The following is a 24,284-nucleotide window of genomic DNA, read 5'->3' as shown; positions in this document are numbered from 1 at the left end:
GGTCTGGTGGTTCATCTTGATGTACTTCCCATCCCCCACCTAGACCCAAGTACAGGGAAAAATGAATTCTGGAGGTTTTAAACAAATTGTAAAAAAAGCATTTCGATTGTATTTTTTTTTTAAAGGAGAAAAATTTTTTTGTTACTAATGCGGGTGAAAAAAACTAATGCGCGTGGGAGCTTTGAGACAAACCATTTTTTAATTTGGCATAATTTAACACACCCATATTTCACCAAGGGGCCCACTCAATCCTCAAACAGCCCCTCAGGTTCCCAACTCTAAACACTGACCTTCATTGAGTGAAAAAATGAACCCTTGTCACTGGCCTTGGAGCAAAATAGGAACCATTTTCACTGATCAACTCAAAATATACACCCTTTTCACTGATACAATAAAGTAGGCCTATACTCGGGCTCCCCATACGGGCTTTAATATTTTTTGCTGTGTATGTAAAATACCAGTTGAAAAATGGCTTCCGACAAAACATGAAAATCACTACCCTTAACACAGACTTGTAGGCCTTAGTGATTAAAAAGTCCGGGTAAAAAGTCTACCCTTTTTTGCAAAAAGCTTGAAATCGATACCCTTATCTACCCTTTTTTTTTTTTTTCTTGAAATCGATACCCTTATCGCGGCCAATGGCTTACATGTAGGCTGAAAACACTACCCTTTTTGGCATTTTTCTGTTTGAGGATGACTTCAAGTTTGATTTGAGTGGCTTCCTGGGATGTTTCATAACTTTTTATGTTATGTTTGTGTAAGATAGGCATCTCTATGTAAATTCATTAACCATAAAATGTCATATAAATAAAGTGATGCATGGTCAAAAGAAGGTGGCTGGCAGGTGCCGACTACAGGACAGTAATAATTGTTATTTATTCATTTCTACACTTGATTACATTTCCATGCAGGGTGACATTGCACATTGGCCATTCCCACCTTTAAAAAATATATGAACTTGATTGTAATTAATTAACCATTTAGAAATTTAGACAGATAAATCATAGATTTTTTCCCTGCTGTGGAGTCTTGGGTTGTAATTTTCAGAAAACTGGTTTAGAGATGGGGTGGTTCTTTTATCTTCAAAATTTCCTCCAAAATCTGGAAAAAATGCAGATTCTTCAACAAAATTTTAGCAAATTTTCCAAAATTTTGATCAGATATTTTGAAAATTAGTATATTTTGGGGTCTCTTTTTTTGTCATATTTGGTATATATATTTAGGCAGATCCACACTAACACAAGTGATCATTCAATCCTGCTATTGTCCAGAGATCTCAGGCATGAGAATTTTCAGTGTAAAAACTGAATTCAGTTTTTTTATACTCAATATAATTCCCCAGCTTTATTTAATTTCAGCCTGTTTTTGGTACTTTTAGCCCAATTTCACAGACATTTTCAGATTTTTTGTAGAAAAGTGCAGTCTAATGCCTGAGATGTGGAGAGCTTATTTTACTGGCCAAATATAGGGCATATCTGTTGAGTACACAATTGTCGGACCTAAGTGGGGACTCATGCAAAGCCCAATGAGCGTCATTTGTTGGCGACTATCAGCGCAATACAAGTTTTCATTTCATTTCAGTCCGGCTTCCTTCCATGGCCACTTTGAAGAGCTGAAAGTGTAATGTATAATTATGTCTATTACCATTCTCTTGTCATTACAGAATCCCAAGAACAGGTGCTGGCCAATCTAGCAAACTTTGCCTATGATCCAATCAACTATGAATATATGAGGCAACTAAACATCATAGATTTGTTTCTAGGTAGGTGTGCAGGATGTAACAAAATGTTAAAATGTTCTTGACCGTTTCTAATTTTTGTTGCTGAAAGGTATTCAAATTGTTGTTTTTAAAATGTTCAGATTTCTAAAATATCTGGTTTAAAAAGAATTTTAGTTTATGATACCTCCAAACTGGAGCTCTTTTGGTGACAGCTAGATTGCTAAAAATAGGGTTGGAAAAAGGGGGTTGGTCTCTAGGGTGACAAATTTAATAAAAACATGGGGTCTTCGGGTGAGTGGAGTTGAAATGGAAGGTCATAGTGGTGCCTTTCCCCCAACCACCAATGGACACCACATAGGGCACCTCCAGCCAAACCACCTCCGGAGCATTCATCTTCTCTGGTTTGAGTAAGGAACTGTCCAATAGTTATTAAATTAAAAATTTCCAAACAGTGTGCCAAAAATGCTTGCCCCCTCCACCAATTTACCCCCCCCCCCCTTCCAGCTCATAATTATTGCACAACCCCTAATAAACATCAACTGAATGACTGGAATTGGTTATGTTATTGTACAGATATGCTGAGTGAACCTAATGAGACACTAGTGGTATTTGGCATTGGAGGGATCTGTAACCTAGCATTAGGTGAGTATCACTTGCACAAACCATCCTCAGTTTTAAAAGGGTATTTTGTGATCCACAGCCTCATCCCCTCACTTTTTAAAACAAGTTGAGATTTTTATTCCACTGGAATTAACCTCTGGCAACATAATGTTTATTTTATGTACAAAAATATCTTGCAGATTAGTTCGTTTAGCAAAAATATTGTCAAATTGGAATAACTTTCTGGTGTACCAGAATGGAATTACGACACAGTGGCCTATGGAGCAGTATAATACACATAATCTTGCATATACTCGCAAACGCAAAATTTGGTGAATAAGCTTTTTCATGGCTAGCTACTGAAAATGTCATTAAAAGAGAATGCTAGGATCATAAAATACTCCTTTAATACCGCAATGTTGTAATCATGGTAAAACTGGTAACATTTGCAGTAAAGAGGATCGAGGAGTATAATAATCCTTTTTTTAAAGTAATTCTGCTTTTCTCCTACTTTTATGCCTTGGGTATAAAGCATTATGGTAGCTAGCATACTCAAAACCATGAAAAACTCAATTGCAAAATTTAAACTTCTAATATTTCTGTTAGATGCATGATCTCAAAATTAGATCTATACAAACATGTTCTTTTGGTATTTACCCATATGTATGAATGTAATGTAACTCTACAAAAAGAAAACTTATATTCAAAACAAGAAAAGAAATAGAAATAAAAAGGAAAAGTGTTTTATCATTAATATCTGAGATTATGATATGAGCATGCCATGAGATATTTCATGTGTTGTATCTGCCCTAGAATCCATGATCTGCCTGGCTAAGTTTAATGATAATTGCTTTCCCATGGCGTGGGGTTTTCTTACATGTAATAATTTGTTATTCAATTGCAATGCATCAGAAGTTATGACAAGAAAAAGGACTTTTCAAAAAAAAAAAAAGGACATGCACATTTGAAATTAACACTGGTGCACATGACTGATTTTGGCAAAGGACATGGACACTTGAAATTAACACTGGTGCGCAAAACTGATTTTGGCAAATTTTTCTTTTTATTTTTCTTTCTTGTGACCCAAAGCAAAATCTGATGAATAATGTTTTAAACCTCTTCTGTTAATGTCATTTAATGCAAGTTGATAAGACCAAAAAAACAGTAAAAAAAAAAATATATCACTAAATTTTAGGATTGGGATATTTCTCTACTGTATCACCCCTTTTATGTTTTTAAACAGGTCAGAAATGTGTAGAAAATGTTAAGAAATCTTTTCAGAATATCAAAACTTCTGAAAAACTTTTTTCAAAAAAGGTCAAGGTTGGGTCGGTCAGACAAGGGCAAGCAAACAATTATTGCACAACCTCTGCATGTGAAAAATGCAGAGGAGGCTTAAAGGCATTCCTACAATGCACTATGATTGGGAAATTTGATCAATATAACCTAATTTTAAAGGCAAAATCCCCATTGCCACACACACAAAATGGTAATTTTAAAACTGCAGCCAACGAGCTAATAGTTGAGACTTAGGAATGATATTTGATTTTCTTACAGGAAACATTCATATTGTCCCACTGCATTAACTTTATTCATAAGTTGATGTTTTGAATGTTAAATAATAGGATGAAAACACCAGATATTTGCACACATTCCCAATGCAAGGTATGATCAACTGTACCACATGTGAACAAAAGCCAGACATACAAGGTCTGAAACCCCACTGGGTTGTGGGAATGTCTTTAAACATCCTCTGTGAAAAATGTATGTACACACTATTTTGGGACAATATCATTATAAAGGCATGAATAATAAGCAAGTGAAATATAATTAGTACAAAAAGGTCTTATCTGCAATAGCTGCCCTATAGACATTTTGTCAATTTCTGCATTTACACCACATTTCGCCATAATTCATTCTAGAAACGCTTGCTGTTAGAATAAGAAAAAATTTAATGCTAAATTATTGCACATTCTAGGGAAGCATGGTTACCGTTTTGAAAAAACCGAGTGAGAGGGTTTTCAAGAAAACATTTTCCTGTCAAAACTGAAGCATCCTCTGTATAAAAGAAAATATGAATATTAACTGCACATCATATATAACGATTCGTGATATCCAATTGTGGCACGTTTGATGTCGTTTATGGAGCAGAGAATTTTATTTCAATTTTATATACGCCAAAATATTTTTTTAATTGAGCAAGAATAAGGATAGAAAAAACGTTGAAAATTCCATGTATAAATAACATTAGACCCGCAAAAGATTACTGTTTCGTTTTTATGGTAATCTAATCTTTTATTTCCTGAAAAAACATTTTGGGTCTAATGTCGAATATTCACATACTTGATCAAAACATCGAACGTGTATACAAGAAAATGGTAGGTTTTCCTCTATAGTATCTTACTGACCATGGAAATGTACTGAGACACAAGCACGTGTCAAAATCGATATCATGTATTGTCCATATAGACGCCCAGTTATCATGTTTTTGTTGGATTTTTTTTGTATAAAACACGTAGTTAACAACAATTGAGCGCTAATAATACACATAAATGTTTTTAGGCAAATAAAATTCCAAAATATGGTACGTTTTCTGCCTTTGCTTGTCACGTGGTAGGCCTATGTTGAAGTTGCGATTATATCTACAAATAAGTTTCAAATGAATTCCAACAAGACAAGTGGTCGAGTGGTCTAAGGCGCTGGATTCATAGTCAGGCCTCGAATTAAGGATCTGAAGGGGCACAGCAACTTTTTTAGGGCAAGCTGTTAATTGCCTTGGATTTTCACTCAAAAGGCAAGGCAGCACGGCAGTTTGTAATATTTCAAGAGGGCATCATGGCAACTGTTGAAAATTTGAGAAGGGTGCCAAGGCAATTTCTCAAAAGGGAAGAAAACACACACAAACATAGATAGATGATTTTATTATGAAGGGCAGGGCTGGGCCGGGCACCCCACGGCAACTTCATTAGAGGGCACGGCAAGTGACTGCCTTGGGTAAAGGACATATTTTGAGGGCATTATGGCAGTGGGGATGGGCACCCACGGCAAAATGCTGTGGGTGCCGTGGGTTAATTCGAGTGCTGTTCATAGTGTGTCCAAAGCGGTCCGCCGCCGTGAGTTCGAACCCCGCCTCCGCCAAACTTTAATGAAGTAAAATTATAATTAAAATTTTACTTTTTAATAAATTTCATATTGGGGAAATGTGACTGGCAGAATTTATTTATGGCGTGTAGTGGTGTGTTCTGCATTCGAAAATTGTTCACATCTAAAGCTATGACACCTGGCAGCTATTGCTGATTGCAAATGTAGCCTTCTTGCCCTTGTAGCCTTTGACATACTTGTTTTGTTCTGGGTGATGAAGAATCACATTTAAACCAAATTATTTTGGTGTTCCTTTATTTTCAGATAAGAAGAACAAAGAGCACATACTAGCAAATGATGGTATACAACAAGTTGTCCAGTGTTTATCAAGGTTAGTTTTAATGTTTGTGCTTTAACAAGTTTTTTAACAAGTTTAACAAGTATTTTAACAAGTTCTACAGCTGCTACTGAAAATATATGAATGAATTCAAATATTTGTAACCTGGCATGTATGTGAAGGGAACATATCAAAAGATTGATTACATCCTCTAAACCAAAGCCAATTTCACTAGGGGTGGTTTATAATACCAACAAAAAGTGTGATCATGTTTAGATATGCGCTATCATACCAGCTCACATCCAGGAGAATGTGGGGGAAATGATTGATGGGGCTTGTAATTATTTTTTTGGCTTGTAACTACATACATTCATAGACAGTAGAGAGCTACTGTCCTAGTGCATGTGTACAATTTTGTTGGACCATTTTTTACTTATATCATTTTTAAAAAATAAAAAGGTGCCCACCAATAAATTATTTTGGCCACATAGTAAATTCAACCTGCCCTTTCCCAAAATTAACCACTCTGTACATATTTGCCTACAATAATTGGACACCTGTCATGTTACAATACAAATTTGAATTTAAAGTTCTGTTACAACTTTGAGAATATCAAGTAGTAGATAGCTAAAATTATTTTTGGGGCAATTTCCCACACAAAATATGAAAGTGGGTCAGTGTAATTAAATTATCTTGTCTAAACATTGATAGCGCTCCTAACAAAAGGTTCTCACTGCGGTTATTTATCGGAACATGAAGCAAGATTGTTTATCATCAGAACATAAAGCAAAATATTACTGTCTGATAAGGGTGAAAGGTAAGGTGTTTAGTGTTCAGAGACTTCCTGTTCATGGTTTATTAATCTTCAAAGCAAAACCAATGTACAAACATAATGTGTAACATAGAATAAGTGTGAATTCGTCGGCTGTATTCCATAGTGGCGTATAGTGATTTTTGGTCATTTTTTGAAAATTGGCATATATGTTTTTAATGATGTTCTCTTTCATTTTTTTTAAGTCTCATCAGTCATAAGTAGCTAATTAATTAGTAATTAATTAATTAAATGTGGCGTATAGTTACAAAGTGACATATTTTGTATTCCATAGCACACCATCATCATCCCTATATCTTCGTCTTAAAAATTGCCGTGGTAGTACGATAAATCCTCACGTTTTTCAACAACTACGCATGGTGATTTTGAGCTATTTTGTTCGAGATAGGCCGTGCGACTCAGGCTATGCATACAATTTGAGATTTTGAGAGCCGGCCACACTGTTTCTATTCTATGTTTTACGATTTTCGCATGATCAGTATATGGCTGGCCGTAACCGCCATTAACGTGGAGCTGCTACGCGTAGCTTACTTTTAAACTTTCGCATGGAGCTAAATTGACCAATCATGTTAGATCTTTTCATTACGCCGGAGCCAGTTGATGCATCATCGTTCCAGAGAGAAAAACTCTTGCCAAAATTAATGTTTACTATGTGGATTTTAAATGAATCGAATGTAAATAAACCACAAACAGTTGTACAGGATCAATACCATTGTTTGATTAGTGTATAGTCAATGTTATCTTGCATGCATGTGCCATGTGTGTGGCGTGTTTGTTTGTTTGTCTACTGTGTCAGGCCAGGATCACTGACACCTACGGTACTGATACTGTCATACTATCACGGTGATCATATTGTTGAATGTTGTTGACTTTAAAATAATCATGATGCAGTCATGTCTACAGTAGAATTCACCACGACATTTGAAGGACTTAAACCACATTAAAAGCTATTAAACCAAGATAACACTCAATGAAAACAGCTCAACTATGTTACATCAGATCTTCTCTGGTTAAATACACACACTGCACTTGTGTCTGTTTTACCTGTGCAATGAACAATGAGCTGGTATTATAGTTTCAGTTGGGTGAATGATTATAAAGCGAACGCAAGGTAACAATACTGTCTGGGCTTTTGTTTATTAAATGAGACAATAGTCTGCTTATTGTTAACCAGCGTTCTTGAAAATGAGAAGCATAATGGTTTGCAGACTTAACACAGTTTAGAAATAATTTGTTCATATTTTTTTGGTGTTATCTGTCGTTTACATATCCTTCCTAAAACACAAAAGTACCAATATTTCCAAACACCTAAATTAGCTAAAAATTTAGGAAATGTTACAAAACTATATTTTCTAGAATTTCAGAGAATACTTTAAATATTGACTGGTTATTTTTTACACAGTGACGTCATATAGGCAATGGCATAAAACCTTCTAACATACACTAGGTCACGCGTCAATGGTGAGCGCACTGAGTATTGTGTATAGGAAAACGGGCAGTACCGTAACTACAGTATGTATGGCCTACTACTAGTATATAAAGTAAATCCGAACTGGTTTGCTGAAGGTCGAATTCGCAGGCCACGCCCGCGCAAGATGATGTACAAATCAGCTCCGGCGATACACTGCAGATCGCAGAATTGTGTGCATGGTTTACCACCACTCTGCCTAGCTATATATAGTTGTGTACAATACTGTATGAGTTTCTTGTGAGTGCATGTCCATCTTAATAATAAGTCGGTTCGTACTTTTCATAAATTACTTTTTGAATCATAACTATCGTGACCGAGGATATCTTGCAACTACGTGAAGCTCGTCTGGCAAATTCTTAATGACTAAATTCGCTTCACGTAATGAGTAAGTCGTACTTGATTGGTCAGTTTTACCTCCGAGTAATGAAAAACTCTAACATGATTGGTCAATTTGGCTCCACGGAACAAAAAGTCAGCTACGCGTAGCAGCTCCACGTTGTGGCGGTTGCGGCCTACCATATCAGTATCCCATATGATATTTCTATTGTAAGAAAATTTTATTTGTTGTCACGTAAATCACAGGTTTCGTTTAAATGTACTAACTGGATATTAAATGTACTAATTGGTGAGGACCGGTATTTTGCTGTGGATATGTTTAACTGCAATTTTGATGTAAAACATTTGAAATCCGCTGTAAAAATTTTGATAATATTCAACTCTTTGAGAAAATTATTTTATAAAGGAATGCTGGTAAAACCAGGTGCAATACAATGTACATTATTGACACACTATCACGCTCTTTATCTTCGTCAATAATAGAATAATCGATTTCAATCGAATTGAATGCATGAGTTTGTAGTTGACTACTGAGCGACCTAAGCGATCGATTGCTAGCCAATCAGATAGAACTCCTTTTCTTGCGTTCAGTGAAATACCACTCGCCTGTCGCTCACTACCACTCGCCGTCGCTCACCAACGGAGTATTAAATTTATATTTATCGTATAGGGCGTCGACCGTGTGCATAGTGGCGTATCGACCATACGCCACTTTTTATACACATTTTATAATTATGAAATATCGGCAAAAATGAAAAAAATCGTATGTCATAGTGGCGTACACGTATCGGACCTATACGCCACTATGGAATACGAACGACGAAGGGTAACGCCATAGGGATTACACGGCGACGGAGGTGGCGTACGGTTAACGTTAGGTTAGGGTATTGCGTTTTGTTTGTTTTCCATAGTGACGTATAGTTTTATTTTCAGTTTGCCAGCAATAGTATGTATTTATTTCTTATGAAAAATATATAACAATAAAATCTATTTAGTTTACTACAGAAATTTCACATCATTTACAAAATATAATGAATGTCTGATTTACACAACTCGATTTTAAATTGGCATTTCTTCAAACCCGATTTTCTCGAAAAGTTGTTTATTCGCGGCGCCACTATACGCCACTATGGAATACGGACGACGAATTGTGATGACAACATTTGTTTGATACATATGCATTGAGCTGTGGCTGTGCGTCTGTCACCGCCAGTGCCCCACATTTCCTGAGGATGAGAAAGTACTTGAATCATGCTTGAATAGTGCATTTGGTGTTAAATACAGATGCAGAAAATTACAAATTTTCAAAATTTCACAATGACTAGGCTGGGAGGGACACCATTCAAATTTTAATATGATTAATTCCCCCCTAACTAAAATGTGTTATGTGGTGGGCTTATGTTATGACACAGTTGGTAGGTTGGCTGATGAACTGCGTAATTCTGTGTAATTCTATTTTTTTCAATTGATATGGGTATTCTATCCCCGGATTCTATCTACAGTCCTTTACTTATCATACTAGCTGCCTGGGGGCACTTCAATATGAAATGGATAGGTGTAGAGCTGGCACGGTCACAGCAAGACGCATTTGGTTAGAGCGAAATGTAAAAAATATGGAGTTATTGGGTGAGAGCATGATTTTTTGTCATTCGGGAGAGCAAAATGTAAAAATATGGGGTCTTTGGGGTGAGAGATGTACCATTTGGACCTAAATTAAGGGAGGTGCATTGGGTGAGCACATGACCTTTTTTTAACATGGGATCCTTTGGTGAGAGCCAAAACAGTCCACAGAAGCATCGAACATTGAATTTTCAGCTTGCTTTGTTATTTCAAATTAAGTAACAAAATCTGTGATATTTAGTTGCCATTCTAATTGACCCTTTGGGTTTACACTTCCCTGGGGTGACAGATCAAATGGAAAAAATAGGGGTCTTTGGGTGACAGATCATGTGTTCCAGAAAAAAATATGGGGTTTTGGGTAACAGAAAAAGGAGTTCTTATACGCTTCACCTCCAAAGTGGGACTAGCTGATACTAGTATGAGATGAGTTGTATGTACCCATGTTCACTACTCACTAATAGCTGTCTTACAATGTATTTGTCTCTGCAGCACCAATGAAGACATAATTTTGTCCACCATTACTACACTGATGTTTCTTGTGACTCCTGTATCCAAGCCAGGTAGGCTTCATAGCATTTATAACACTTTTCTATAAACTGAGGCATTTTTGTACTGTAAAAGTCAATATTTTCGCGAGAAGATATTTTCGCGATTTTAAAGATTTTGTCAATTGCGCGAAAATTAAATTTCGCGGTTTTGATATTGATACAATAGAAACCTAATGCAAAAAGTTATTTTCATGAGTTTTTATTTTCGCGATTTTATGTCCACTCGCGAAATTCGCGAAAATAAAAACCTCGCGAAAATTTCTACTTTTACAGTAATATTCTGGATTTTTTCTGTACAAAATGGCCAATGTCTATGATTTTGGTACCAATTGATAGATATGGGTCTCCTGTTTCCATCAGTAGCAAAAAACAAAAAAGTCCAAACATTCATTTCCGGATTGGCATCATAAATATACAAAAATTGTAATTTTTCAGCCAGAATCATAGAAACTTTGGATTTTTGCAGTATTTATCAGTGGATTATGATAGGAATGATAGTTTCATGCCCTAAATATTTAAATATCATACAAAAATCTGTATTTAGACCTCAACAACCCCCAAAGTTCGACGGCCTACCCTACTCTAGGTAAAGATGTTTTTTATCGCTAAAACAAGCACAATTAAAGGATGGGCGGACAATAATTATGGAGCCGTTTGGCGGTTTCTTTGATCATTTTACCACAACAGACAAAAAATCTGGTGTAGGGGGTAGTCAATTTCTTGACTTTTGTTTGACTATATGTCTTGAATTAAATTTTAAAGGAAATTCAAGACCAATTGAAGTAAAAGTCAAGATTTGGCAATTTCTTGACAAAACATGGACTTTTGAACTTCCATGTGATAGCTTTAAGTTTGACTGTTATTTTATCTAGCTTCAGAATGAACTTGCAATACAATGTCCACACCAAATAGCCCAAAACATTTTGATAGACGAACATATCTACAAGTTTTTCACAAATCATACTGTTTTGTCAAGTTCTTGCAAGTTTCATTTGTTATTCCATGTTATAATTGTACCCCCATCATGAAATCAAACTTAATATTCTACAGTGTTAGGCTCTTTAAGACAAAATCGGTTAACACAAAAACCGATAACACAAAGTGATTTTGATGCACCTGGCATTGCTTTTTTATGTTAAAAGTACCTGATAACACCAATTGATAATGCAAACTGAAACCTGTGGCACCATAGATTTTTTGTCTCAGTCAGAGCTAGGTTTCACTGTCATTATTATGTTCTATTGACAATCCCCATTAAAATCAATGATGCAGTACGAGTAAACACCGGAAAATACTCTGGTGTGATTATTAAATGGAAAATAGATGCTTTTGTTACTGGACTTTTTACCCGGGGGGTACTCAAGTTTGGTTTTGGTAGGGATGTGCTGCTGAGAATTTGAAAGTGGACCCATAAATATACCAATTTTTGAAGAAATTTGGACCCATTGATATACCCAAAGTTAAAATTTTCGGCAGAATTTAACCCAAATTGTCTTAGTTTTTACAAATTTTCCCGGCTAGATTAAGGAAAATTGGGCTATTGAGACAATTTTGAAAAAGGACCCATTCATATAACAAAATAGGCTTTGAAAAAGGGGTCATTGATATACCAAAAGGCTGAAAATGCTACCCATATTTGTGGCACGTCACTGTATGGTCATTTGTACCGAGTACCTCCCTCCCGGACTTTCTAGTGCTGTTTCTTTCATTTATTAGGTCTGACACATGTCAAATAATGCAACTTTTTAAGTGTAGGCTCTTTCATTTAATTTTTGACAGAAACTGCACAGATTATCTCTAGTGAGCCTCCCATACATCGTGCATGTAGCAGTGACACACATACTAGTACTTTTTAACCCATCATTCCTGGTCAAAGCTACATTTGACACAAATTTTAATTTAAAAAACAGTCTTTCAGTTTAAATAATATATATAACTAATAGTGGTAAATAATATTCTTTTTTTCAACAGATATAACAGCTCCTCATGTCCTCATGTGTATGGAAAGATTTTGTCACTCTCCAAGCAAAAGGATAAGTAATGTTGCCAGTGTATTTTTACAGGTGAGCATGTAGCAAACTCTAACATCATTGGGCTATTCCAGTTGAAATCCATACATCCCATATGGAAGACATGACCTTAATCTCCAACATGGGGGGTGTACATTTCAAGTGGAGTCACTCATTCAGGAAGCCACATTTAGAATCTACACTCCCTGTCACATTTGGAATCTACACTCCCTGTCACATTTGGAATCTACACTCCCTGTCACATTTGGAATCTACACTCCCTGTCACATTTGGAATCTACACTCCCTGTCACATTTGGAATCTACACTCCCTGTCACATTTGGAATCTACACTCCCTGTCACATTTGGAATCTACACTCCCTGTCACATTTGGAATCTACACTCCCTGTCACATTTGGAATCTACACTCCCTGTCACATTTGGAATCTACACTCCCTGTCACATTTGGAATCTACACTCCCTGTCACATTTGGAATCTACACTCCCTGTCACATTTGGAATCTACACTCCCTGTCACATTTGGAATCTACACTCCCTGTCACATTTGGAATCTACACTCCCTGTCACATTTGGAATCTACACTCCCTGTGTGTAAGATTGAAGTTGTGTCTTCCATAGGGGATGTATGGATTTCAAATGGAATAGCCTGTTATCCACATGACCACACAGGTTATATGTATAGTGCTTTTTTCTTTGAGCCGGTGACATAAGCGCAAAATCTGGTCACCGCATTAAATCGCAAAAAACGGCATTATGCATCAAATACATTGCACTTTGTGAAATTTAGTGGGGGCAAAGTTGTTCCACTAACCAGAACTACTAGAACAAAATTATGCACAGGAAAAGTTGCACATTCCATGCTAAAATGATGAAAATGAAGTTGATTTGGTTTTCTTCTCATTCACAGGACTATTGCACTAAGGACCAGCAACTGCAAGCTAGACAACTGTATGAGAATGAAAGTAGTGCTGACACTACATCATCACATAACATCCCATCACCAACTAACATACCTCTACCAAGTGGCCCACCTCCGGAGTCATCAGCATCACCAAAAGACCCATCACCAAGTGACATAGTTCCTATTTCAGAAGGACCAACATGAATAACTGTTCTTATTCAAGATTGGAAGTGATGAGGTCTATAAATGGTTCACCATTCATAGTGACATTATCCGATCATCAAATTGCATGGTGGCAGCTCTATGGTATTATCCCATCATAAACTTCTTGATTATCTTTTGGTCCAGTTTCACACAATGGAGCCATTGAGTTGCCATCACTAAAATACAACTTTGTATCAGCATAACAAGTGCTTTATCTTAGTCTTGTCAAGGGGTGTGTGAAGGTGGCAGTCCTAATTGGACTTATTTAATTGGACTTCAAATTAACATTCTAACTCATCTGGAATAGTGACCTGCACCAGTACATTGTGTTTGCAAATAAATAGCCATAATGTAACACATTTATGGATAGCTTATTGGTTACCATAGCTGAGTACTATCCTGATGAAGTCCATGTCTATTCAAATATTTATTATAATAATTTGTTTAAATGTATGTGGCAGGATCACATTAATTTTAGAAAGCTGAAAGTTTTTACAAGTATCTTTTTACCTTTTAACATTGCAAAATGTTTATATCAATAATCATTTCCTACCAAAATTTATATTTTTCTATCCTTATACAAGATACACCCCTGACACAACACTAACTTTGAGTGAATGTTGTATTCAGCAAGTGTGCCCTCTATAATTTTTTAACAAGACCATGTGGAGGGAGTATGTCCTGTTGAAAGAATTATAGAGGGTGCACTTGCTGAATACACCATTCACTCACTAAAGCGCCGTGTCAGGAGGTGTATGCTGTATATAACTCAGAACGAGTAGGTCATGGATTCATAATAACAACCCGGGGGGGTACTCAGTACAAATGAACATACGGGGACGTCCCGCAAAAATGGGTAGCATTTTCAGCCTTCTGGTATATCAATGACCCCTTTTCAAAGCCTATTTTGGTATATGAATGGGTCTTTTTTCAAAATGTTCTCAATTTTTTCGGAAAACAGCCCAATTTGTCCTTAAGGGGGTACTACACCCCTCAATAAATTTGTGTCTATTTTTGCATTTTTCTCAAAAACTAATAACACAGTGGTAACAAAAGTTGTGTATATTATGGGGGCAGGGAATCTAATTACTACACTGGAATTTCAGTGACCCAAGACAAGCGGTTTGTTATTTATGATCAGAAATAAGGTACCGCTAGGATGTACCTCGTTTTCTATCATATAAACTGAACCGCTTGTCTTGAGTCACTGAAATTTCAGTGTAGTAATTGGATTCCTTGCCCCAATAATATACACCAGTGTGTAATTATTTTTGAGAAAAATGCAAAAATAGTCTAAATTTACCACATGGGTGTAGTACCCCTTAATCTAACCAAAGTTTTCAAAATTTTCCCAAAATTTGTAAAAACTAAGACAATTTTGGTTAAATTCGGCCGAAAATTTCAACTTTTGGTATATCAATGGGTCCCAATTTCTTGAAAAATTGGTATATTTATGGGTCCACTTCCAAAATCTCAGCGGCACATCCCTACCAAAACCAAACAACTTTAATATAAGATACAGGCCTTCTGTGCCATTGAAGCTTTTACCTCAACTTCTATTAAAGTACCTATAAATGATAGCATCCAGAATGCTTCATTAACGAATAGTAGAGCAAGAAATGTCAAAAACCCAATTGATCACTACTTATGTGGTGGTACCCCACCGTTTGTACATGATCAATTTGCTGGAGTCAGAAAGTTGGCGAGAATCTCAGAATCCATTCTACGCCAACAAAATTGCAAAATCTAAATGGATTCTCGTAAATATTTCAGTTTCTCATACAAAGTTATATGGCGACAATCCATGGATTCTTGCAAAATTCCACTGGGAGAATCCAAAAGGATTCTCGCACTTGGTTACAAATTTCTGACCCTGATTTGAGATCAGTTTTGATATAAAATTGGATCGATTGAGCCCTATTTATTGGTCGAGCTATGAGTTTGAATATACATGTATTGGACGAGACATAGTAGAGTCCAATATTTTAAAACTCATAGCGAGACCAGTAAATAAATAAAGCATCCAATTTTATCATGTTTTGGATCCAATATTTTCACACAATTGATTCATCAAAACATATTTTTCGGCCCTGTTGAGTCCAAAATTTACCACATCCACATTTATGATACATTATAGCTTAGGGGCTGTGCAATAATTATTTTTCCCCCGGGGGGTAACATTTCCAAACGGCCTGCCAAAAATCGCTGGCCCCCCTCTCGACCCGCCAAAAAATCTTTGCCCCCCCCTTACACATGCCAAATTTTTGGGATCCCAATTTTCAAACCTTAAATGGTCTAGATATATGTTATGGCGCAGCGTTCAGGAAAATTTGCATATTAAAGCGTTTCCAAGCACTGTTTTCCTAAGCCTTTTAGAGCGTTTTATTTAAAAGCGCCCATGAATGTGTGCCAAAATCGCTTGCCCCCCCCTCGGCTGGCCAAAATGGCTTGCCCCCCCTTTCAGCTCGCCAAAATTTCTTGCCCCCCCCAATTTTACCCTCCCCAGGGCTCATAATTATTGCACAGCCCCTAAATTGTTGTCTGTCACTAGTTTTAGTGAGTTTTGTGCAAACTCTCGCATATTGGAGGAAGTCGAAATATTCGATTTTCCGCGTTTCGGCACTGATCTTTAAAACAACATATCTCTTGAGCGAAATGTCGCAGAGACATGAAATTTTCGGTGTTGAGCTACAAATTTTCTCTAATTTAATTAATAAGTGACAAATGTGGATTTTGAAAACTTTTAAATCCTTATAAGGGGCAAACACTAAATCACTACGCATTTTATGTAAGAACGAAATTCGCTAATATAGTCCATAGTGAGTATGAGATTGTAGCGACCATATCTACCGACATGTTCACTTTAAATCACTCAATATCAGCTCATATGAATTCGACAAGTGTCTTCAATGATAACATGCAGAAAAAACCGGACATTTTATCTCAAAAGCAATTCTCTGTGGCGGATGAAGACAACTTCCGATTTTGAAATGTGAGTGGTGAATTTAGTATATTTTTAGGCCATATTTTTTGTACTGCGTAATAGCGAAAAAAGTCAACGGTCATCGATATATGCCGACAAAAGTTTTGGAATCTACAGAAACAGAGCTTTAATTTGATACCAAATTTATTTTGCCAAGTATTGCAGGGACGCCAGGAATGGCGCTCAAGTAGGCCAAAATCACACGTTATCCTATGGGACGCTTATTTAGTGTTGCGGCCCGTTGTAACGGCCGTCATTATGAACGCGTTCTTTTTACATTCTTCGCGTAAAATAAGAAATGCGCGTCATGAAATGTGTTCTGTTTCAATCATGATGATAAACAAGAATTACGAAAAGTCACCCTGATGAATTATAATTGGGAAAAATGCTTTATTGGCCGAGCAGGCGCCTGCAAAGTCTAGAAATTGTATCCAAAAATCTTCAAAAAGGCTCAAAAATGGGTTTTAAAGTTAATAGGCATTGTTAATCTGCATGAAGCCGTTTTGCTCCATATTCAGTAGGCCTATGCAAAAAGATCATAATTGTTACTACTGAAACAGGGGGGGTTTGTACTTCACACTCATTAACAAGTGCTTTCCAAAACAAAATGGCAAGACAGATAATCTAGAAAAGAAATTAAACTTGGTTCAAAGACGTGCTTATTCTCCAGGGTATCCGACTTCTCTTGCCCAATAACAAAGGGATTTCACTTTTTTAAATTTCCTTCTAAATATTACCAATGGATTCTCAAAGTTGTTGAGGAAGACCTATTGGCATACTACCTTTTTTAGGTGTAACAAAATTGTTTAATTGGCATAATTCGACCAACCCTTGAAAAAACAGACCCACATCTTATAGAAAGATTTAAACTCTTGATCACAATACAAATATATTTACCTTCGAAATTTTTAGCTGTTGCTACTTCAGCCTTCGTCAGTGGAATGAGCCCATCGTGCACTCTTGTAGTGTGACATAATGACCAGATCATAGACCTTTGGTAACTTATAGCGCCCTCCGTCTTTGTTCAGAGATGATTGGTTGGCCCTGATGTGGATGGCCTCCGGACTCCTCTCTCAAACCAGCGGGGTTCCCTATCCAAGATTTGGACTTTGTCCAGGTCGATGTGATGGCCCGCCGGTGACTCTATGTGGATGTTTGGAAACCTCTGACAAAGTTGTGCTAGGACATCTGTGTTCAAGAAATCTGGTCTTGGGAGAACGTTCAGTCTCTCCAATGCAAGATTCTTTACAGGTGCCTCTTGTAGTCTGCCCCTGGTATGGAATCACCATCGACTTAATGTTTTGTCACTTGGCCCTAGGCTGTGGAATAGCTTACCAAAGGAAGTCAAAGAAGCAAATTGCATCTCCAAATTCAAAACTGGTATTATTGGAATCATTAAAGGTGATCACTAACTCTTGATTATCGCATTCATGTAATAATTCTGTTTTTACTCTATTGTAAAAGTTACTGAAGTTGTTACATATAAACACTTTTTAAAAAAATTGCATAATTTGCCTGGTTAATGTATACAAGTGATATTCAAGATGGGTTCCGTATTGTCTCGTTGTTTTTTTTCTGTTTTTATACTGATTTTTTTCTTTCTTGTGTAAATATCTAAACTTATATATTAAGGTGATGCATTGTCTTTCAGGCCTTTGGCTTTGTAATGCATCTACCTCATCACATCATTATTTTCAACATTGTTTATATCTGTTATGCTGATTATGTATGTATTGATGATGATGAAAAAATAAAATGAATGAATGAATGTACACTGGACCAGTTACGTCCTTTTTCTCAGTTTTGTCTTTTGGCGCAATATCTGCGGAAGAGTCAAGGAGGCCATCCACATCAGGGCCAACCAGCCATCTCTGAACAAAGACGGAGGGTGCTACAAGTTACCAAAGGTATGACCTGGTCATTACTTCACATTAGGATGCTAGTTCAAAAAGGGGCCCCAAGTCACATTTAGTGCAATTAGAGATAAATGGCTATGAAGGTTGTTATGTAGTTTAATAAATGTAGATATTTATATAGCGCTTTATGCCGTAACCAGCCTCAAAACGCTTTACATTTATTCCGCCGTCATTAGAAAATGTCGGAACCATGTTTGCAGCCAACAAGTGGCGCAGGGTCCATCAGTACAACGACTGTGACTACCCCTAATAATAGTTTCAATGCAAGTAGGTAGTTTTGTTCATGCAGTTTCAATGCTCTACCACAATATTTCACTATGAAACTTGATTGAAAATATGTCAAATAATGAAATACCTGGTAGTCCCCACCTCCCTAAATCCAAATTATGTATGAAACAGGAACCAATGGACCAACTTTCATCAGAATTCCATTTGCCATGGCCATAATATCTCTGCACAACATCCATTTAATGATTTATGCTGGTTTCATACTTTCTTGCCGCTTGTACGATTTTGCTTCACTGTGCAGACGCACCAGAAACGCTAGTGGTGACCAGTGGCAAGCTGATATATTGATCACTCCATCGCTTTGACCAAAGCGGCAGATCAAATTCAAATCAACTCGAGCAGAGCCACTCTGACGTATCACGAACAGAAAGCGATTTTCATAGTCATGCCGCTGCAGAAAAGACAAGCGGCATGATGAAGTGTCACGCCGCTCAGTGGCAAGTAGGGCTCTCAACTAGCTAGTAATTATGTACTCGGGAACCCGATTGAATTTTTTTTTTTTTTACAAAAAAGTTATAGGCCCTAAAGTACTTATTAAACAAGGTTAGGAACCAGAGAAATATTCATACCAATTAAAAAATACTTGAATCAAGTGTACATTTTAATCACTTTTGCTTCTATTGAACAGGCAGGGACACATTGAATTAGTATGCTAGCTGTTCAATAGAAGGAAAAGTAATTAAAATGTACAACTTTGAAGAAAAAAAAATTAGCTTTTTAGTGCTCAGTATTTCTCTGGTTTCCAACCTTAAAACAAGTAATTTAGGGCGTAACTTCTTTTTTTGTTTATAATTTTTTTTGTAGGTACTTTGACCCGTGAATTTTGACCCGGGTAGGCCAAGGAAGGACAAACTCTGGTACCTGGGAATTGGTGAGAACCTTAGTGGCAAGCGGCAGAAAGTATAAAACCAGCATTAAAGGTTAAAACTACTTTTTCCCCACAAAATTGTTTTAAATTTTGATCTCCACCAATTACCTTACAAACACATATCTTCACTTTCTTGAAATAACACAAATATCACACCATGTCCATTTTATGTACCAAAGTCCATACTTTATTTCTCACAGATCTTGTCTATAGTTTTAAGTGCTATTTATCTATTTTGAGGGGGCTGCTGCTACACCTCTTTGCCTGGGCTTTGGAGTTGTCCCTTCTCGGAAACCATTCCTGCAAAAGTGGAAGAAGAAAAGAAGAGAAAAATGTTTTGGTTAAAACAAAATCCTTAAAATTAAAAGGACAATTTTGTGTGGTGACACAAGCTTTTACAGTTTTGTACAGTACAAGACTACAAGTACTACTGATAAGATGATTTGGTTGCAAGAATCAACTTCTCTCATTGTATCATACAGTAAGTGCGATTTTGATTCTCGCAAACCAAGACAAAATCGTGGCCCTGAACACAATGCCTTAGCGTTTGAAATTCCAACATTAAAATCATACAGTAAGTGCGATTTTGATTCTCGCAAACCAAGACAAATCGTGGCCCTGAATACAATGCCTAGGTGTTCGAAATTCCAACATCACACAAATTTGCTCTATGGGATCACTTGCTACTGTCTTCAGCATATTCACATTCCTCAAAATGAAGGAATATTTTCAACATGAAAGTGATGAAACAGGCTAGAAATTTCTTCCACAGGTCTACCTCATTTGTCAACTGTCAGGGTTGATGACTGAGAAAACTAAATGTAGAGTTGCCCCAGTGATGGATTTAGTCTAGGGTCTACATGTACCTACACAAAAACTTGTCAAACTGAGATTCATAAATTGATGCACCTCCTTTCTGTGACCACTGAAGTTGATTCATGTAATGTTTATAATGTTCTTCATACACATTCAAAGTAAAAAGAGTTTGACTTAAACACAAACTAAAGGAGACCGTACAGAAAGAGTATTAACAGCTAGACTGATGAACTTACTGGAATCTTCTATGGACATTCTTAAGATGGCGCATACGACCAGTGCCAGTGGTACGTCTTCTCTTGGCCTTGAAGCTCCAGTTATCTGCAGGAATAAAAAAAAATTAATATGCATGATTTATGAGAATATTGATCACCTGTATTAGTTTGGCAGAGTAACACATTAATGGATAATTTTGAGCGAAACATTCCTTTTTATACAGGTACCGCTGCCACAATCAACCCGATTTCATGTTTAGTACCAAGCCTGGAAACAAGCAGGCGCCGAGCGATTTTTACCCTACGGTTACCGAGTTTTGACGCCTGGATCCAACCAGAATTACACGCCCAGGCGCCACAGAAAATCTATATTTTGCGCCCGGTATATATGACCAGTATTGCTCCATTTTGTCGAGTTCAGTGCTCAGCCTCAGTGCTCAGGAAATGGCCCAGTAAAAGTTCGTCAGGCAATATCATTTCCACTCAAAATATTGGCCATTTCCAATGTATTTTCAACAAAATGCAGCACCCAAATCTTATCTTTTAGTTACCTAATATTTTGCAAATTTTCCTTGATATTTGCCATTAGGGCTCATAATTTTGGCAGTATTTTGCCTTGTTTTCTGGTTAGGTGATCACGATGATCGCGATCATGAAGGCGACCATCTTGAATTTTGCCGATGGTTGTTTCTAGATTTTTTTACAATTTTCCTAAAATCATGAAAAAAAACGGGTAAGGCCAAATTAAGCCCTGATTTTAGTCATTGGATTCAAATTTTATTCAAATAATAAAATAAAATAAAATAAAATAAAATAAAATAAAGTGAAATAACTACAATAGATTAGAATAAAACACAAAACAAAATAAAATAAATAAGACTCAAACAAAATAAAATAAAATAAATAAGACTCGTGGTTTTTTAACTGGTCTGTTGTTCAGATAAAATAACATTGTTACAACTTGTTATTATTTGTTAAAATATAATAAGATTAAAACAAATAACATGGATCTAAATGTCTCAGGTGAGCATCGAAAGCTGTAGAAATACCAAAAATAAGCATTTTGATACTTTCAAAAAAATAACTCCTGGCTTTTTAAAAATGGCTCCTGGTTCACTAGAAAATTACAGGACCAGGAGCCGCTTTTCCAAATGTTTGGCTCCTGGTTCAGACGGACTTATTTCCAGGCCTGTTTAGTACCGTACTGCCACTCCACAAATAATGGTGGCGTGGCATTAAATTACAACCCTTCAGTTGCCTACAGAAGCACTTGCTTGTTGAAAAAAAAATCGGAAAGTTGCAAAGCATAGCCACTCACTCATTGCCAAAAATAATCCTGAATGTTTGGCTAAAAATGGCAAAAATCAGGGGAAAAAATCAGGAATTCCTGATAAATCAGGAAAAGTGACATCTCTGCACTATCAATAACATAATATGTCAGCTGCCATACAATGCCCAAGGCATGCTCAATGGACAAGTAGAGACAGGCAAGGGAGATAAAGGGCTTTACCCATGGCACTGCTGGGACTCAAACTTGCAATCCTCTGATTGTGCGCTCACAATCCTCTGATTGCGCTCGCAAAGGCAGAACCTGTACCGCTGTGCACTAATTCCAGATTATGCATTCTAATTTTTGGAAAACACATTTTCGAATCTCTTTAGTCTTTTAATTATATCAATTATAAACATATATGTTTTTTATTTATCCTAAAAAATGAGTGTTGTATTTTTCTGGAATTGAGAGTAGATACCGGTACATATTTATAGATCTGTACATATGTAAGCAATATTGTAACTTGTACGGTAAGCAAAGTTGGATATATGGAACACAAAAATCTCAACTTACAGCTCCTAATGCGCTTGGATGGGTATCCACAGCTAGCACATCGTTTCTTCTGGATGTGATAACTACGACGACCGCATCGTCTGCAAAAGGTGTGAGACTTGTTGTGCCTCTTACCAAAGCTTGACGTACCCTTCGTCTGCAAAGAAAAATGATAAACATGGTTTAAACATGCAAAACTAGTCACAAATTTACCACAGGGGTGTAGTACCCCCTTAAAACAAAGTAACAAACTCATATTGACCATAAAAGCAAACAAAAACAGTCGGCTCTCAACAAGTGATATTCAAAATTCCCGTGCCGGAATTTTCTAGTGCAATGGCGTAATAGTTATTTGTGCACAATTGTTGTCAGCCTTCATTGTATTACTGGGACGTCATTGCACTAGACAATGTCAGTGCCAGGGAATTTGGAATATCGCGTGAGAGACAGACCGCTGTTTTTATTCATTTTTATGGCAAATTTATATGAGTTTGTTTAAAATATAATCACACGATTCATGCTTACATATAAAAGGCAAAATGTTGTGATTGCCAGAGACTTCCTTTAACTCTAACCCTGCCTGAATTACAGAAACTTATGGGCTTCTTGTTGGTTTAAAAAAGTACCAGTATAAGTGTACACTTGGAATGCCAGAGACTTGATATGAATTAATCCGAGATGTCAAATTTGGGCAAAAAAATTTTGGATAAAAAAAAGTAAATTTGGTTTTTTGGCCCAAATTTTTTCGGATTATCATATTTGTGGTGAAAAATGATACAAATGTGTTTACAAAATGATTACAAAATGATAACAAATGTGTTTTTTTTTTGCAATCATTTTTGGAGCAACGTCTAACGATTTCTTCATACCAACATCTAAATAAGTATGCATGTGAATCAAATGCACATCACATACACATCCGCACCTGTTGAAACTCCCGGTCGGAGCCGGGAGTTTCAATTATTGGAACTGGAACATGCCGAAATTTGGGACCTCTTTCGACCTTCCTAAATTAATTAAAGAATGATAAGGTATTATTCAGATTTCTTTTTACAAATTAACCATCGCATCGCGTATACGTGCGCGACGTCAAGCGTGTGCATTGGCATTGGACCATGTGTAAAATAATACGCTGGACGGCTAGCAGTGCACGCTTAATTTGTAAAAGGAAATCTGAATAATACTTTACCCCCTCGGCAATGCTCGGCCCTCGGGCGCTATTTATTTAAAACGTGAAACAATGCATGGAAATGGTGTTAAGCGCACAATTTTGCTCATTTCAACACCGAATTCGATCGTGTTCTAGTGCCTAAAATCACTGAGTGAGGCTTGTTTGTGATTCAGTGATTGTAGAACGCTAAACTTGTACCTACTCGCTTTTACTCATGTACTACAGAATTTACGAGGAATATATGGACACGGGGTAGTATGTTAAATTCTCTACACGATCAAAACCTAGAGCTTCAATTACTAAATATCAACCACAAATTGTCATTTAGTATCTTAACTTTATATTCAGTTTAAAATGATACTCTTTATTTGGTTCATTCAGTCGGATAAAGTGGATTTATTTTCGGGGTTTACTAACCATCTTGGTACCGTAATGGCCTCGGTGCAAAAGACCAAATCTCGTCAAAACGCGTGCATTCGCGTGAAATTTTAACCCGGAAGTAAATTGTAATTGATTGGAAAC

At 36.7% G+C, this 24,284-nt stretch overlaps 2 protein-coding genes across 4 annotated transcripts in view; one reads left to right on the top strand and one right to left on the bottom strand.

Annotated features, from left to right (window-relative positions):
* Window positions 1-14,947, top strand: part of LOC140144612 (armadillo repeat-containing protein 7-like) — a 30,778-nt gene extending 15,831 nt beyond the window's left edge. For 2 of the 3 annotated variants that reach the window (XM_072166578.1, XM_072166452.1), the window contains 6 exons: window positions 1,664-1,762; window positions 2,294-2,362; window positions 5,726-5,792; window positions 10,487-10,557; window positions 12,517-12,608; window positions 13,483-14,947. In XM_072166578.1, coding sequence (XP_072022679.1) covers window positions 1,664-1,762; window positions 2,294-2,362; window positions 5,726-5,792; window positions 10,487-10,557; window positions 12,517-12,608; window positions 13,483-13,680 — 596 coding nt within the window. In that variant the 3' untranslated portion in view covers window positions 13,681-14,947. The remainder of the gene's footprint in view (window positions 1-1,663; window positions 1,763-2,293; window positions 2,363-5,725; window positions 5,793-10,486; window positions 10,558-12,516; window positions 12,609-13,482) is intronic. The other variant, XM_072166518.1, reaches the window with a different exon arrangement.
* A 4,948-nt stretch (window positions 14,948-19,895) lies between these two features.
* On the bottom strand, window positions 19,896-24,277 carry LOC140144515 (large ribosomal subunit protein eL37-like). The gene is made up of 4 exons (XM_072166366.1): window positions 24,180-24,277; window positions 22,613-22,748; window positions 20,788-20,872; window positions 19,896-20,035 (listed from the first exon to the last, which is right to left on the bottom strand). The coding sequence occupies exons 1-4, from the start codon at window positions 24,180-24,182 to the stop codon at window positions 19,966-19,968; spliced, it is 294 nt and encodes a 97-aa protein (XP_072022467.1). The 5' UTR covers window positions 24,183-24,277; the 3' UTR covers window positions 19,896-19,965.
* Window positions 24,278-24,284: the final 7 nt, after the last annotated feature.

Source organism: Amphiura filiformis, chromosome 1 (genome assembly GCF_039555335.1).
Source record: "Amphiura filiformis chromosome 1, Afil_fr2py, whole genome shotgun sequence".
NCBI classification, from domain to species: domain Eukaryota; kingdom Metazoa; phylum Echinodermata; class Ophiuroidea; order Amphilepidida; family Amphiuridae; genus Amphiura; species Amphiura filiformis.
The sequence above is the reverse complement of the archived record's forward strand: the minus strand, read 5'-3'. Positions and strand labels throughout refer to the sequence as shown.

Coding starts and splice junctions, on each gene's coding strand:
- LOC140144515 (XM_072166366.1), bottom strand. Junction 20,873..22,612: donor ATCCAAGCGCATTAGGAGCT/GTAAGTTGAGAT, acceptor TTATTCCTGCAG/ATAACTGGAGCTTCAAGGCC. Junction 20,036..20,787: donor AATGTCCATAGAAGATTCCA/GTAAGTTCATCA, acceptor CCACTTTTGCAG/GAATGGTTTCCGAGAAGGGA.